Source organism: Schistocerca piceifrons, chromosome 4, assembly GCF_021461385.2.
Source record: "Schistocerca piceifrons isolate TAMUIC-IGC-003096 chromosome 4, iqSchPice1.1, whole genome shotgun sequence".
NCBI lineage: Eukaryota > Metazoa > Arthropoda > Insecta > Orthoptera > Acrididae > Schistocerca > Schistocerca piceifrons.
Window position 1 is genome coordinate 293,727,549 of NC_060141.1, and position 18,627 is coordinate 293,746,175.

The following is an 18,627-nucleotide window of genomic DNA, read 5'->3' on the forward strand; positions in this document are numbered from 1 at the left end:
TCACCTGCTGCCACTTTTACCAAAGTATTTAATAATGGCATATTTTAATCTTTTTGTAAAAATCTTTAAGTGCAATTGCAACAGAGCAAGATGAGACTATCCTTCTCGTTATTATACCACTCTTGACAACAATATTTTTTCTCCTCTGAACTCTTTTTGTTTAATATAAATAAAGATGTATAAATTAAATAATGAGACTCCGCACGTCCTACCACACAGCTAGATGGGGTATGTTGGTATTGAAATGCAGTTGACTTTGAACCTGTAAGAGCAGCCACCATTTGTTTTGTCTTGCCTGCTTTAGTTTGCTTTTGAGCCTTGGTTGAAGAGGATGTCTCTCTGTAGTAGTGCCGCGACCATAGTGAACTTGAAAATCTAGCAGCGCATTAGCCTCAAATTCCTTGTGAGATTAAAACAGTTGCTAATGGAATGTTTTCATGTATTAATGGATGCATTTGGTGATAATGCTATGTCATGTGTTAATTTGTGAAAGGCGCAGATGGTTTTCAGAAGGTCAGAATGAGGTGAAAATGATGAACATACTAGGTGAGTTCAAGAACTGAAGCAAAACTTCAGAAAATTAATGAAATTGTGTGGAACTAGTGTTGTCTGAGCATTGCAATGATCACAGACATGGTGAACATGATTAAGAGATGGTAAAGAAAATTATCATGGTGAGTTAAACATGACAAATGTTTATGCAAAACTGGTTCCAAAACACTTCTCTCAGGCATAAGAACAACACACTCTGATGTCATGGAATGGCTCAAATAAGAACCGCACTTGCTCACACATGTCAGCATGTGATCAAATGTGGATCTTTCATTATGACCCATAAACAAAACATCATTGGGTTCACTAAGAATGGAAAAAGCATGAATGAGCATGTCAAAACTGAAGGCAGTGCTGCCTTTTTTTCTGATAGCAGGGATGTTATCACTACTGAATGTGTGCCTCAGGGTCAAACTGTTAATCAGAAATACTACAGAGAAGTCCTGATCAAGATGAGTGAAACAGTAAGGAAGAAAAGCCTCGATTTGTGGAAGTATAACATATGAATTCTGCTTCAGAATAAAGTGCCAGCCCATAATGTTGTATCTGGGAAACAGATTTTAGTGCACAAGCATATTCCATTGCTGGAACACACTCTGTATTCACTATATCTGGCTCCTTGTGACTTTTGTCTGTTCCCAAAAGTGAAGAGTGTATGCATGGGAACACATTTTTCATCTGTTGAAGAGTTAAAAGCAAAAACAGCAGAGTTGTTGTAGAGGGTGACAATGGAAGGCACACATGCAGCTGTGTGCAGGTATGGCAGGGGCATAAGTTGATGGGAATAAAAGTTGTAACTATGTTTGCAGTAAATCACGTTTCTGACCTCAGTCTTGATTTACCTGTACAGTAGTTAGTTGAAATATCCAAATTCTTATTCAAGCAGGGATTCGTGAAACTTAATTATTCTTTGTTATTGTTCAGTTACTGATGACAGTAATATCTGGAAATACTGTCATGTCGTAACTAGAATCAAATACAAATCTGAAAGCAAGGTTGTCAAAGAAACACAACACTTAGCACTAAAGCATACTTATTATGAACATCAGCATGCAGCCAGAAGAGAAGTGACTTTGTAAACAGACTGTGCAGCTGTTTGTATAAACATCGAATATCACAGAATGCTGGTGTATGTACAAACATGATATATCAAGAACCTTCCTGAAATAATAAATATTAAACAACAAATAATTGCTGGTGTTTTGGTTTGAATTGGCAGCCCACAGCATCCTGGCACTGATGATAAACATCACACTATGCAGCACCACAGCTTGCAGTATTGCTCCCTCTCCTGGGGAAACTAACCTGCTTTAGAAGTTCTTGTTGCAGGCCGACTAAAAGATGTTAGATCTAGATGTCGTCAATGGTCCTCTGTAGGGCAGCACTGGTAAATCCCTACTATTATGAGCATTGAAAGTAGCCACTCCTGTCAAAAGCTTCATGACGGTTGAGTGGGTCTTCAGTTTCCTTTGCATCATCTATTTGCACCTCTGGATCATGCTATGGACTTGCACTAATGCTGTGTATTAAATAAAATCTGAGATGAGCATTAGCACTGAAGACAGAGGGCAATGCAAGGCTCTGTTTAGAATTGTGGATCAATGTAATGCAAATTTTTAAATAAAAGTGATGATGACAATGATGAAAAAGAGTTATATTCTGTGGAATGACTTGTTTTATATGATAATTTATTCATTAAATCAAAGCAATGAAATAATTAATGTGATGGTCCTACAGTAATTCACTTCAACATGAAAATAAATTAACAACAATCTTAAAATGCAGTAAAGTTTGCTTGAATGTGTAAGTAAAATGGTAGCAGCTTCCACAAATACTATTTAAACAACACCGATATGCGAAAAGTGAAGTCCCACTTCCTTAAACTAGACATCATATGTTCACCAGCTCGTAAATACATAATTTCTACAACAGTGATCAACATATTAAAACTCGTGAAGTCAGATACAAGGGTGCGCTGATTGCCTCCGAATTTTTTACATGAAAACTGGAAGTTTTTTGAATAAAATAAACTTATTAACATTCTCCAGCTTTATTCCGCATGTCAGCATATTTGCAGCCCTCTGCTGCTAGAGAGGTCTGAATTGTACCACGTGACATGACGGTGTGTAACTAAACAATGTCGGTACATGGGAAACAGCATGCTGTAATTGGCATTTGAATCTGAAGAGTTCAGCCACATATGGAGCATCGTCTTCTTCAGCACGACAATACTGGATAACATACGAGTGTTGCAAACTCTGCAACAATCTGACACCTTGGGTTTACTGTCATCATTTATCCTTCATACGGTCCCAACTTGGCCCTATCCAGTTTTCATTTTCAACTTACAGAACAACAAAAAGGGCTTGCTTCACTATAATAGTAATGAAGCATGCGAGCAGAGGCGAGATGGTGAGTCCGTCAACAAAATCAAACATTCTACAGTGACAGCATCAACAAACTGGTGTCTCATTGAGAGTATTTTTGTTTGTTACTGAGCAGGAAGGCTACACTCTTAAGAACCTCTTAACGTTAGCTGATATTTTTGAATTTGTTTTAGTTAGTAGATACATATTATTACAAAATATGGCTGAGAACCAAAGTGCTGCACAGATACTTGATACAGGCCGTGATTTGATGATCACTACTGTACTAGCTAGGCGATACTCATAGTAGTTGTGAAGGAACTCGGTGGATCCTTAAGAGTTTGTGGGGATTTCAGAAGTACAAATAATACAATAAAATAAAGCACAAATACCTCATACTATGTTTGGATGAACTTTTAACTAAATTAGTACTCATAAAATAATTTTCTAAAATCAAATTCACAGACGCTGATATACAATGTATCTTGGAAGAGGCATCACAGAGAATTGATGTAATGAATACACATCTGGGTTATAGTGGTACAGTAGGCTATGGTTTAAAATATCAAGTGCACCATAACTATTTGAAAAGATTTTGGAACAGAAAAATAACATATATTGCAGTACACGAACTATCTCAATGACAGGTGCATCATCAATCATTTGCAGAATGCAAACCACTTAGAACTCTTAAGACTAAGTTATGCTGTTCACTGTGACTTGTAGCATTCTTACTGGGAAAACAGTTAATTTCTACATGAGATAAGTATAATGCTATCACCCAAAAATGTAGTTACTAGCGAGAACCATGTAGCAAACACATACAGAATGCTAATTTAGGCTCAGGTTAAATACTCCCAAATTGAAAAAAAGACACCTGCCACCACAAGTACAAAATCAAACAATCCAAGGTGGATTAACAGTTACTGGCAAGATGTGTGGCTTATGAGCAGCTGATTGACCATGAAATCCAAGATTTCTCACCTCCCAGCTAACTATCGTAGTACTTGCATTGGATCCTGATGCAGTCAGGAATTCCTGTGCGATGCTCTGGATATATGTCTGCTTCTTACATATTACAACTCCCTTCAACTGTTGGCGATCTCTGTCAATCAACAGATGAGGTCAGCCTGTACGCTTTTGTGCTGTACATGTCTCTTCATGTTGAAAGGATACCTTGCTACACATCACATAGAGGTGGTGTTGCACTGCAGAAAACCATAATGGAAAAGAATACTAGAAATATTTCACCTTTCAGACTAAGTCTTTCCTCTGAAATAGAACTTTCACACATCAAAACACACACACACACACACACACACACACTTGCCTACTGACTCTGGGCATTAAGACCCAACTTTTGTCTTACATAAACAGCAATCTCCAGGGATGGGTGGTATGGTTAAGGAGATGACATATGGTGGGGAGTGGGTGGGATATTGTGATTAAAATGCCCAACGGCCGTGTGCTGTGTATGCTGCTCGGTATCTTGGGCAACATCTTCCAAGTGTCCAGACCGTTCGCCGGATAGTTACGTTATTTAAGGAAACAGGAAGTATTCAGCCACATATGAAACGTCAACCACGACCTGTAACAAATGATGATGCCCAAGTAGGTGTTTTAGCTGCTGTCGCGGCTAATCAGCACATCAGTAGCAGACAAATTGTGCGAGAATCGGGAATCTCAAAAACGTCGGTGTTGAGAATGCTACATCAACATTGATTGCACCCGTACCATATTTCTGTGCACCAGGAATTGCATGGCGATGACTTTGAACGTCGTGTACGGTTCTGCCACTGGGCACAAGAGAAATTACGCATTCTATTTAGCGACGAAGCATCATTCGCCAACAGTGGTAACGTAAACTGACATAATATACACTATTGGGCAACGGAAAATCCACAGTGGCTGCGACAAGTGGAACATCAGTGACCTTGGTTGATTAATGTATGGTGCGGCATTATGGGAGGAAAGATAATTGGCCCCCATTTTATCAGTGACAATCTAAATGGTGCAATGTATGCTGATTTCCTATGTAATGTTCTACCAATGTTACTACAAGATGTTTCACTGCATGACAGAATGGCGATGTACTTCCAAAATGATGGATGTCCGGCACATAGATAGTGTGTGGTTGAAGTGGTATTGAATAGCGTATTTCATGACACGTGGATTGGTTGTTGAAGCACCATGGCCCACACGTTCACCATACCTGACGTCCCCGGATTTCTTTCTGTGGGGAAAGTTCAAGGATATTAGCTATCGTGATCTACCGACAACACCTGACAACATATGTCAGCGCATTGTCAATGCATGTGCAAACATTATGGAAGGCGAACTACTCGCTGTTGAGAGGAATGTCGTTACACATATTGCCAAATACATTGAGGTTGATGGACATCATTTTGAGCATTTATTGCATTAATGTGGTATTTACAGGTAATCACGCTGTAACAGCATGTGTTCTCAGAGATGATAAGTTCACAAAGGTACATGTATCACATTGGAACAACCAAAATAAAATGTTCAAACGTACCTATATTCTGTATTTTAATTTAAAAAGCCTACCTGTTACCAACTGTTCGTCTAAAATTATGAGCCATATGTTTGTGACTATTACAGCACCATCTATCACAAAGCGAAAATAGTGGTCCAACTAAAACATTCATATTTCTTTAGGTACAACACGAATATGTAATAAAAAATGGGGGTTCCTGTTTAAAAAAATGCAGTTGATAGCCGTTTGACCTATGGCAGCGCCATCTAGTGGGCCAACCATAGCGCCATCTGGTTTCCCCCTTCAAGCTAGACAAGTTTCGTCCTTTGTAGTTTTTTCGTTTGACGCTTATTTCGTGAGATATTTGGCCCGGTCACGATCAGTGGACCACTCTGTATTTCCCAATCAAAGTCCTGGTGGAGAATGTTATTCAGCTGCTCTAGTCCTTGGTATTACTGAACTAAGAGCTCCTTTGTGTCCAAATCTGGCGAGAAAAGGCATAGACCTTTTTCTGGATGAGGTTGGGAGGGTAGTTTTGCTCTGTGAAGGGGTCAGTGAGACCCTTGGCATATTTGAAGAGTGACTGTAAGTCACTACAGATAAGTGAAAGTATTGCTGATGGTTGATAAGTTTGACATGGATGGAGGTACTGATGTAGCCATCTTTGAAGTGGGGTCCACATCGAGGAAGGTGGCTTGTTGTGCTGTGGGGATCATGTGAAGCAAGTACGGGAGAAGGTGTAGAGGTTCTGGAGGAATGTGGATGGGGTATCATCATTAGTGAACCTGAACCATTTGAGGGGTGTGGGTTTCTGTGTGGTTAAGGGGGATTCCTCTTAGATAGCCCATGAATAGGTTGCATAGTGTGGTCCCTCATGGTTGTCCATTGCTGTACCACAGGTTTGTTTGTAGGTGATTTCTTCAAAGGTGAGGTAATTATGGGTGAGGATATAGTTGGTCATGGTAACCAGGAAGGAGGTTGTAAGGTGTTGGGAAAGATAGTATTCAGTACTGATAAGACCCACAGACATTGAAAATGGGTAGGTGGTATCATCAGTGATAAGCAAGGTGGTGAGGGGAATGGTAGGGGTGAGGAGAGAGGTAGACTCAGAGGGGAGGTTGTGGGGTGTGCCTAAAAATTTGAAGGGGGAGACAGAAGATCTTGCTGAATTTCTGGAATGGGGTCACTGTGACAGGGCTTGTAGGGGGATGTATCTGACAATTGGTGGAGTTCTCCCACCAGACAATCCCTACAGTTCATGACCACAGTGGTGGAGGTTTGTGGCAGGTAGTATTGTGAGATTGGGATCAGTTTTTAGGTAGTGTGTTGCAATTCTTTCTGCAGATGAGAGGTTGATTTCCATGTTGAGGGGTTTGAGGAATGACAGTGAGGCAAGGTTTTATTAGGAAATTCTGGAAAGGTAACGGGGTGATTTTGGGAGGGGGGGGGGGCAGTGGGGGAGAAGCACGGTTTGTATGGAATAGTAAACTGAGTGAAGAAGGTTTCAATATTGGTTGTGGATTGTATTTGATTGGTAGGGTTAGTGGCAGAAGAGTGTTTCTGCTGTAGGGACTGGAAGATGGAGAGGTGGTCTTGAACAAGCCCAACATGATTGGATTAGGGAGTGAAACAAAAGGTAAGACTTTTTTTAAAAAGTCTGATACTTCCATAGGACCAAAGTTTTCATTCACTCAGGGGTCATCTAGAGGAATCGCTGGTAACCAACAGAATCCCAAACCCCTCACCTGGTTCACATCCACGATGACATCTTCAAGTTCTGGACCGAGGGACACCTGTCTATGTTCCTCAAGAACCTCAGCACCTTCTCCCCCAGTCACTTCACCTATCTCAGTGCAGACCTCCAGTCAAGGATGGCTACATCAGTACCTCAATCCACAACAAGCCTACCAATCACCAACAATACCTCCATTTTGAAAGCTGAAATTCTTTTCACACCAAGAAGTCCCTTCCATACAGCGCAGCCACCCATGGTCATTGCATTGATAGTGAAAACAATCGCTCTCCAAATATGCCAAGGGTCTCACTGAGCACTACACAGACTAACATTACCCTCCCAAAATTGCCAAGAAACAGATCTCCTGTGTCTTGTCCCACTAGGCATCTACCATCCCACACATTGCACAATTTGACCACAAAGGAGTACTCCCATTGCGATTCAGTACCATCCATGAATGGAGCAACTGTATCACATTGTCTGTCAGGGTTTCGACTATCTCTCATCTTGCCCTGCAATGAGAAATATCCTCCTTGCTATCATCCCCTCTTCTCCCACAGTAGTATTAAGCCGCCCACCCAATCCATGCGGTATCCTTGTCCACCCCTGTTCTACCTATGCTGAAAAACCCTTACCTCATATCCCTACAATAGACATGGATGCAAGACTGTCCCATACATCCTCCCACTACCACCTGTGAAAGCAGCCATATGATCTAGAAACGTAGCTGCAGTCACTGTGCCACGTTCTAAGTGGGCATGACTACTAACAAGCTGTGTTTTCTTATGAATGCCTACTGCCAAACTGCCTCCAAGAGACAGCTGGGCCATCCAGTTACCATTCATGTCGCCTAATAAGATGTGCTCCACCTTAATTACTGCTTCACAGCCTGTGCCATTTGGATTATTTCCATAAGACTAGCTTTTCTGAACTGAACAGGTGGGACCTCTCCATAAACATGTCCTTCATTCCTGTTTGTATGTTGTGCTGTTGGGGGATATAGACTTTCATACTATGACTTTGACAGTAATAGTGACCAACATTGAAGCTTCTGTGCCGTCCGGTCAGGATCTTGTTTCGATGGATGAAACAGTGCAGTTGAAGGCCTCAAAACACACACACCAGCTAAGAGCACTATCCAATTCCCATCACCTTCCTGCTGGCTCCCACAGGCAACACAAGTATCTTTCTATCACTTCCTTCTCCCCCTCCCTGCTGCATACCCCAATTTGGATTGAGGAGGGAGGTGTGCTAAGTTAGTTCATGCAGTAGTGCAAAGCTATTGTGCCAGGGTGGCGTAGTGGTTAGTGCATCTGCCTAGTGTGCTTGATAGGGAATGTTCAGCAGAGACAGGGTGACCATCAGGAATGCTGCAGGGAAGTGTGCTAGGACTGCGATTATTTTCTCTATGCATAAATGATTTGGCAGAGAGGGTGGGCAGCAGTCTGTGGTTGTTTGCTGATGATGCTGTGGTGTATGGGAAAATGCTGAAGTTGAGTGACTGTAGGAGGATACAAGGTGACTTAGACAAAATTTTGAATTGGTGCAATGAATGGCAGCTGGCTGTAAATGTAGAAAAACGTAAGTTAATATGGATGAGTAGGAAAAACAGACTCATAATGCTCGGATGCAGCATTTGTAGTGTCCTGCTCGACACAGTCACGTCGTTTAAATATTTGGGCGTAATATTGCAAAGCGATATGAAATGGAATGAGTATGTGGAGGTTGTGATAGGGAAGATGAATGTCTGACTTTGGTTTATTGGGAGGATTTTAGGAAAAATGTGGTTCATTTGTAAAGGTGACTGCATGTAGGATGCTAGTGCGACACATTCTTGAGTACTGCTCGAGTGTTTGGAATCCACACCAGGTCGGATTATAGGAAGACATCAAAGCAGTTCAGAGGTGGGTTGCTAGATTTGTTACCTGTAGGATTGAACAATACGCAAGTCTTATGGAGATGGTATGGGAACTCAAATGGGAATCTGTGGAGGGAAGGTGATGTTCTTTTTGAGGAACACTAGTGAGAAAATTTAGAGAACTGCCAGCTGATTGCAGAATGATCCTACAGTCGCCAGCATACATTTTTCTTAAGGACCATGAAGATAAGGAACAAGCAATTAGCATTTATATGGAGACATGTAGGCAGTCGTTTCCCTCTCTCTGTTTGCGAGTGGTACAGGAAATGAAATGACTAGTGGTGGTATAGGGTCCCCTCTGCCATGCATCATAGAGTGGCGTGTAGAATGTGGATGTAGATGTAGATATAGACTAGGTTAGAATTTCGGTTTTTGTACAAATTTTCATTTGTTGCTTCAGTCTGCGTATACCGTATTTACTCGTTCTGCAAAATGTTGATAGGTGCCGCCACAACTAACTTCTGCCGTCGAATATAAGTAGCGCTACACAGGCATGCTTTGTAGGCACAAAGATAAATACTGGCGCCAAAACCTCTGCGTCAGTAAATAAATTTAAAAAAAAAAAGGGTGGAAGACGAGCTTTTGTCTCTGCCCTGAGTTTTGACCACTGCATTTTCATACATTATCCAACGAAGTAATTACAAATTCCGTATTGTTCATCTTCAAATGTAGCAGCATTTCAATGTACTACGAAAATCCGACTGACAAGACTGTTTGGGATGTTTGTCAATATGGCCAACTCTACGTTCTGAATTTTTTCCTACCTGTGAGAAGAGATGGTTGCTAATAGGAACTTTTATGAATTGTGAATCGTATGCAGTATTCTCTTCACCATAAGAATAATATGAATATAAACATTTTGCCATGTATTGTTTCGTGTTTGCTGCTATCTCATTTAATTCCTGTCTGCCTAATAAACTATGAAACTAGAGTGAGATAACAGCAAACGCGGAAGAATATACATATCATGTCATGTTTATATTCATATTATTCTTATGCCTAATAGTGAAACAGTCAGAAATGAAGCACGGCAATTGACTAGATTTTTAAATCTAAGCTGACTCTAATTTCTGTGCAGAATGTAATGTACTAAACAGGCGCCTGCAAAGATTTTCAAATGGAGAAAAATTTTCGCTAAACTCTGGTTCAGAACATCTTCTATCATACGCTATCTATTATTTGGTTCTTGTTGATCATTATCAAAGAAAGCACCAGTGTAAGTAACAACAAATGGCAGTCTCTTGCCATCATTTCACTAATGAGACGATTCCTCTCTTATTTTTTATTAAATTGTAAGCAGCGGTAGCGCGTACAAAAGCAAGCCGTGCTGCGAGCAGCGGCAGGTCGTAAACACTCATTATCGTCATGCGACAAACAATGCACGACACAGTACAGTAATGCGTTTTCAGCTTAGTGTGACGTAAACACCTATACCAAAGAGAACGATACTTATCAGATCAAAGGAAAATAAGCAAACAATTCAAACCAGACGAAGCATGTGAAAAAGGAAGGGTACCCGTATAAATACGGACGGAGCGCCTGACGCATAGCAATGGCTACCTGGTAAAGCTTAACTGCTATGCTTACGACTCGAACCAAACTACTGTAGCTGTATCGTCATTCATTCGACCTAAATTGTGTCTCATATTACAATGGACCAACTTTGTTTTGATTTGGAGGTGCGGCCTAAAACTTTTCTCTCCCCTCGAATTTTGAGTCTCAAATTTAGGTGCGGCTTAGATTCGGGAAAATTTTTTTTCCTTGATTTCGAGTCTCATTTTTCAGGTGTGGCTTAGATTCGAGTGCGGCTTAGATTCGAGTAAATACGGTATACATCATATGTGTCCCTTAAAAGGAAACACGCTCTCTTTTCATTCGCAGACAAAATAAGAGTCCTTGAGCAATTAGACAAATGCATGAGTGGTAAGCAGTTAGCCGAGATGTTTAGCATGGGAACATTAGCAATTCCAGATGTGAAAAAAAAGCCCTCAATTTTAAACATGGTCTGTTCTTGAGAATGAAAATGGGAGTTCACTGAGAAAAGCAATGAGAACAGTAGAAAATAAAGAACTTGAAGAGGGCTTATTCAAGTGGTTCTTGCGGTAGCCAGCATTGGGCTGATTGTTTGCGAAAAATTTTTAGCTGAGAAAATCAACAGTTTGTCTTCATTTAAAGTGAGGAATGGTTGGCTACAGAATTTCAAAGCAAGGCAAGGTATTGGTGAGTTGGATGTAAGTGGTGAAAAACAATTAGTGGGCCCAAAGAAAGCAGAAAATTTTATTGAAAAATTCAAAACTGAAGCAGAATCTTATGACCCTGAAATTTTATACAATGCAGATGAGACAGGTCTTATTGCCTGAAACAATTTTAGTTTATAAAAGGGAAACTGTTGCTCCTGTCCATAGGGTTAGTAGAGACCATGTTACTATGCTGAACTGTGTTAACTGTTTGGTAAACCCCAAAATTCCCCCTTCTGTTGATAGGAAAAAAAAAAAAAAAAAAACAGTGCTTTCAAAAATGTTAAACTTTCCATCCATTACAACAGTCAACCAAAGGCTTGGATGACTGATGCTTTGTTTGTGAACGATACAATTCAATTTTCGTACCTTAAGTAAAAAAATACCAACAGGCCACAAGGAAATAGGGCAGCAAGGTGATATTAATTCTGGACAATGCACCCACCCAACCCACAAAAACCTTTCTTGACTGAAAAGATTGATGTTTCAAACCACTCTTCTTGCCACCAAACAAAATGAGTTTGTTGCAGCCAGTGTACTTATCAGTTATCAAAACTATGAACTGACATTACAGAAGACAGCAATTGAGGAAAATTTTGTTAGAAGATAGAAATGAAGAAGGCATGTGGCTCATCACCAAAAATTGGATTTAAAAGACTGCTCGTACATGATAGCAGAGAAGCATGGAATTTGGTGAAGGCAACATCATAAAAAAGAACTTGGACCAAATTGAAAGGCATTTCAACCAAAGATGAGGTACAAAAAAATAAGGTGAAAAGGAGTGTGAAAAGGAACAGGAAGAGGGAAGTGGCAGAGGACATAACAAAGATATTTTTGAAAATTACTGGACATGCTATTGCAGTACAGTAAATATAGGTTAATGGCATGATTTTGATTCTTTGGACCCTGGATTCCAGATGCTGAGTGATGATGAAATCATTCAAAGTATGAGAGAAGAAATTGATGGCCAGGAGGGTGACACTAACTGAAACAAATGCAGGACTGTCAGTGGTGAGGGATTTGTGCATCTTGACACTGCGCTAAATGGATGGAGCCACAGCCAGAGTGTGACCATATACTGATGCTCACTATCAAACAGATGTGAGACTTGGATGGACAAAAATGAATGATGACTGCATTTTGCAGTGAACAACACAAAAATTACAAAGATGAACATTAATCTTTAACTCTTATAACTATCAGATACATTAAAGATCAGCTGTTAAATATGGGAGGGTGACATCAAGTAACTAGATATAGAGTTTGCCAAATCACCAAAGTTTACAATCATTAATTAATAAAATGGCACCGGCAGGTATTTTGTGTGACCTATCTAAGGCATTTGAATGTGTGAATCACAGTATTCTCCTAGATGAAATGAAGTTTTATGGGATTGATGGTATAACCAAACAATGGATAATGTCGTATCTAACCAAAAGAATGTTGAAAGCTGTACGTATTAATTCAACTAATATAGTCTGGGGGGCATAATTCTAACTGGGGAGCAATCATGTATGGGGTTCCACAAAGCTATCTCTTAGATCCACTATTGTTCCTCATATATGTAAATGATCTTCCATCTAATATACAACAAGTAGAATTAGTTCTTTTTGCAGATGACTCTAGTTCTGTAGTCAGTCCAAGAACACATGTACAGAAGCAGAAGTAATGGCAAACAGAGTGCTCAAAAGTACCATTCACTGGTTTCCTGTGAATGGTCTTGTTCTCATTTTTAAAACCATGCAACATATTCAGTTCTGCACATCTAGGGGTACTACACCAGTGATAAGTGTAACACATGGTGAATAAATAATAAATAGTGTGGAAATTTCAAAATTTTTAGGCGCCCATATTTATAAGAATTTAAATTGGAAACAGCATGTTTTGGAATGCCTAAAACGACTTAGTTCAGCCACATTTCCACTTAGAATCGATGCAAATCTTGATGAGAGACAAATCAGTAAGCTTGCATATTTTCATTCACTAATGTCACATGGAATAATGTTCTGGGGTAAATAATATGTGCTGTTCACCCGTGATCATCTTATAGACATCTGTTTCAGGATTAAGGATTTGGGCATTCTGACTACTGCTTAAGAGTATATTTATTCTCTTGTGAAGTTTGTTGTAAATGAAAGGAACAATGGTGTGCTTAATGACAATACCAGAAGGAAATAAAATGACATTCATAACTCCACATTGTGGTTGTCTTCAGCATAAAAAAGGGGGCACAATGCAGCAACAAAAATTTCTGATGACTTACCCACTGATATAAAATGTCTGACAGACTGCAAAGTAAAATTTGAAAACAAACTGCGAAAGTCTTTCTTTGACAACTCTTTCTACTGCATAGAATAATTTCTGTTGCTATATGTTTCAAGCTCGATAAAAATCCTAGTACAACGGTTGTTGGTTACCTTATGGCCCAAATTCTTGCCAAATTTTTGAACATGACACATCTTAAAATTACATTTTGTATTACATCATAAAGGGGTGACCCACATCGAACATCAGTAAACCTGAAATACAGCCTCTTTTCACTTGGTACTGTGTCTGTGATGCGGGCAGCTGGTCATACTCAGTTATTCAGCACCATTCGGTATGAATGAAGAATAAGCGTTATGACTTTTTTCCGATGAAGTTTTATCTGTTAACATTTTTGCCATGTGTTCTTGTGCCCATTTTGGGCACATATGGAGCACAGATTCTCATTCTATCTCAACCAGTATACTCTGTGCCTATGTCAACTGTTGTTAGTAAAATGGAAATTGCTTGTATTGCATATGGAGTGTGCTTCAATTTTGAGCTACTGCTATGTGTATATTATGATTGAAAGATAAACTGCACGGTGGATAACAGTCATCTGTTGTTAATGTGTTTCCATTGTATGAAGACTTACTCCTTTTTTTTCTTTCTTGTGAAACAATGCGAGACTTCGGTACATCTTTTTAATTTGTAGGCATCATGATAGTGGAGCATAGGTACAGAAGATTTACATTGCTTACATTTGGAGTGATACTATTTGTTTATCAACTTATGTTTGAAAGTGCTTCTCGTTTGACAAAAGTGCTTCTTATTTGGCAAAAGCAGTAATATTCTGTCTTTGCATTTAATCTTCTGAACTCGTGTTAGCTTGCATTTGTTTATCATGTCACTTTTATGTTGAGAGAATCTGTCCTACCTTAACCATTGTCAAAAAAATATATAACAGTATTCTTGTTTTTCCAGGTTCTCACTTTAATTGATATGATGACTTGACATTGACTGGCATATGATAATATTGGGATTCTTTGTACTGTGATTCTCGTGTTATTCATCACTCTTTTGATGATGTTGGGATTTTATTGATTTTTTCATTTTTGAAGATAACAGTTTTGATAATACAATTCCTTTATGTGAGGCACTCTTTTGTTATTTTACAGTGCACAGGATAGATTGATGTTCTGTGGGTTGTCATGCCAGTTGCAGTTCACTTCTTCTGAATGCTCGTTTTCTGTATTTATTGAGAGACCCAGAAAATTCATTGTCTTTTTGGTGTCATGTTCTGTGATGTACATTTGCATGCCATTTGTTGAAGAATAAACACAGCTTACTTTGTTTTTCCTGTCATTTTTTAAATAATGAATACTTTAAAAAGACACAAAAACTGACTGTGTAAACATTTCAGATGACAAAATTGAAAACTGTAGTTGGATTTAAGATAGACTTTACATTTGGAAGACCTCAAATCCATGCTGTTGAACTCATATAAATTAATTTCAATATTATTAAAATTATTATGCACACATCTATAATCCTTCCGTGTTCTCTCACTGCTAGAACAGCCAATGTCAACTTGATGTAACAGTAGAATGCACTTGTTTATATGACTTTGACTTGCCATTATTTATACTTTGACTTCACCTTGTTCTTGTTTAATCTCTCAATAATATTATAATAATAATGGTGGTGAAGACTGAAAACATGTTTTTATTGAGCGGAAGCTGTACTGCAATAGCTAGTATACATTTTTCAGTAAACAATGTGGTTTCAAAATTTTCAATTTTTTACAAGGTAATTATGCCATCCCTGAGATTATATTAATTAATTAGTTCATTTCAGTTCCACTAGGTTTGGGACATTTAGTTTGAAAATCATTTGTTGTTTCAAAGGTGTTGATTTTTCTGGCTATTGTTTCTATGAACCCACTTGTGAAACTGTCACTGCTGACATGTCTGTATCTGAAAGTGAACCAACTAATTTAACAAAGGAAAGGAATTCCACCCTATGTCAAATGCAAAACATTTGCACAACATATCTGCAACTGAAACTGCAAGTCTTGTGGTCCATTGCTTTCATACATTGAGTATGAATATTTCCCAACAGAAAGTTCAGAGTCTTCTGATTTTGTGATTTTAGCTTGAAACAATAAACAATGTAAGAGAAAACAATGTGGTACTGAAACTAATGGCAGTGCTGGGATACGTTACCAGCTGATGGAACAAAATTTTAAAAGGAAGAAGTGCACAAGAAATCAAATGTGTGACCCAGCAGAAACGGGCTCGTAATATTTGAGAAACAGCCAGGATACTAATGAAGTGATACAGCAGCCAGATATATGACTGAAAAAACCATGTCAAGGTCAAAGAAAATGCTGTGGGAGATTTAATGAACAAGAACTGGAAATATTTTTTATGGAGTCTATAATTATCGAGTGAGGCACAAAGTCAGCAAATAGCATGCTCCATACAGCAATACCTGAAGAAAAGTGTTTACTTAAGAGAAGGGAATATACCAGGTAACAACAGATGCCATTTTTCAAGAAAAAAATTTATTACAGAAACCTAGTTTGGAAACAGTCAAACTGTGTCAGATAATATAGCTCAACACACTAGCTTTTACCTCAACATAGTGACTACTGTGCGGCCACTGGCGGCCTCAGCAGAGCCTCACGTCTGACGCTGTGTGGCTGTTGCCTGCCACAGCTAAGCCTCACACCCAGCACCATGTACTTGGCTTGGCCGGGCGGTGAAACCTGTTTGAGTCATTTTTAAAAGAGATGTGTGTAGTAATTGTAGCAGATTTTCTCATGAAGACAGTAGAGGAAGATATGGAAAATAAAAACATATACCAAAAGAAGCAGTACGAAGAATTAAGAATCACACGTCATGTTTCATGCTTACTGTAATCACATACAGAAAAGAAATACTTAAAATTCTGACTGACCTATATCTAAGAACCTATTACCAGGCCATCCAGGAGAGCGTGTAGAGTACCTACCAGGTGAAAGTGATGTTAAATAACATTAAAGTATGAAAACTGCAATTTATTTGAGTTTTAAAGAGTTGTTTTATCTTTCCCTACTACAGACTAATTCACACAGTGACAATTCCAAATGTAGAGTGACTTGACTCCAATATTATTTCACTTTGTATAAATGTATCAAGATAAGAGTGAAATGTAGAAACATATTTTCTCTTAAAATATTTTAAACAAATAAATCTTACAGACATTAATAAACTATACTTTTAGCTATAGGTTTAATTTTATTTATGCAAAGATGGAATATGTGCCTTTTATCCATTAATGTTTTCAGGATGAAGAAATTAAGTGTTAAAAAGAAGATGTCCATCGATGGAAGTAGTTCTAATGATGAAGAAGAAATTACTGAAGAAGTTATTAAAAGGGTATGTGATGCAAAGTTCTGTTGTTTTAGTTTCTTTCTGCCGCTTCGTTTCTTGTTACATAAGTGCCTGCCAAGCCTTGGCAAACACTTCAGACAGGGGCAATTTCTACCTTCTGCAATCCAGAAAAGCTAATTTTGGGGAAGGGATGGGGTAGGGGGATGAAACACAGATGGCAAGAATTGTGGAGCAGCTGCTAATTTCAGCTGTATTATTGTCTTTCCATTTCTCTTTGCTTCACTTCCGACTAGATTGATATTGAGCTTTCACTACCTTTTTCAGATTTTTCGAGCTTCTGTATAATGTACAGATATCTGATATTCCATGCTCTGGCTCAAAGAACCCTATTATTTAGCTGGTTATAAACTTTTTCTTTTAAGGGGAGATGACCATGTGAAAAGGATTCAAACTCCAGCGAAACATTTATATCCTAAGAGTCGAAGCATGGAATGTCAGAAGTAAGTTAGAAAATGTGAAAATGGAAATAAAAGAGTCACTCTAGATGCAAGAGGAGAAATGAAGTGAAGTGGAAAAACATGGTAAAATGAATGTAGAGTAATAACAACAACAGTAGCAGAAAATAGTAAAATGGGATTAGGATTCATTATGAATAGGTGTGCTGACCAAAGCGAAACCACACAAGATAATTAAGATTCCCAGGCAGTAGTGTACAGCCAACATTTCTATTACAATGCTGAGTGTACAATAAAATAATTAATGTCTGTTAACAAACCTGAAAGATTCCCAAAGTAAACAGATCCTGAATAAGTTCTACAAGGATATTTGAAAATCGCTGTTCAAAAATTTCACAAAATATGATTGATTAACACTAATAGTCAAAGTCCTGCAAGGTGTAAATCAATGACGGTAACTACTGAATTTTCACTCAGATTCTAAGTTCAACCAGGCTGTATAGTGGCCCTGAAAAACAAAGTCCAAGGAGGCAGTGGTCAGAAGAGAATGATAGTTTTCGTGACAACTGCTTGGCTGCTAATGGTGCTTCTATGTTGATTATCTGGTACTGGAGCTTCAGTTGGAACTAGCTCCTCTGGGGCCAGTTACTTGCTTCATGCCCTGGCAGACACGTGGTCGGTATAAGCAGAAATAGTTGTGCAATTTTAGCACTGCCACCAGTGACACAGGTGCCAGAGTGGGATGCTGCTGCCTCAAGGTTTTGTAAGCTAGCATGTGTATTTGGGCCAATGTGTTTGTTTACACGTCGTGTACACCAGACCATGATGAGATGCTGGCAGTGGACCTGTAGCCAAGCAATGCAGTAGTATCAGCCAAGTAGTTATAGACACAGGATATAGCAACAGAGAGGTGGTGCAAAGAGTGAGTTGCTGGAAACAATGCAGTGATAGAATTATTCACATCAGAATTGACAGAAAATCAACACCAACAACAATGATCTAGGCAAACATGCCAACACCAGATGAGGGAGAGGTGGGGAGAGGGAGAGAGAGAGAGAGAGAGAGAGAGAGAGAGAGAGAGAGAGAGAGCTGACACTGAACTCATAGCCATAATTTTAAGGGAGTTGAAAATGTAATAATCATTGAAGATTGGAACACTACTGTAGGGGAAGGGACAGAAGACAAAGATGTGGGAGAATACAGGCTTGATAGTAGTAATGAGAGATGTAAAAAACTGTTTCAGGAC

The 18,627-nt window shown here is 39.0% G+C and overlaps 1 protein-coding gene across 2 annotated transcripts in view; it reads left to right on the forward strand.

The window, feature by feature from the left end:
• LOC124796254 (abscission/NoCut checkpoint regulator) overlaps window positions 1-18,627 on the forward strand; it is a 149,757-nt gene that overhangs the window by 108,335 nt on the left and 22,795 nt on the right. For both annotated transcript variants that reach the window (XM_047260357.1, XM_047260356.1), the window contains one exon: window positions 16,881-16,971. In XM_047260357.1, coding sequence (XP_047116313.1) covers window positions 16,881-16,971 — 91 coding nt within the window. The remainder of the gene's footprint in view (window positions 1-16,880; window positions 16,972-18,627) is intronic.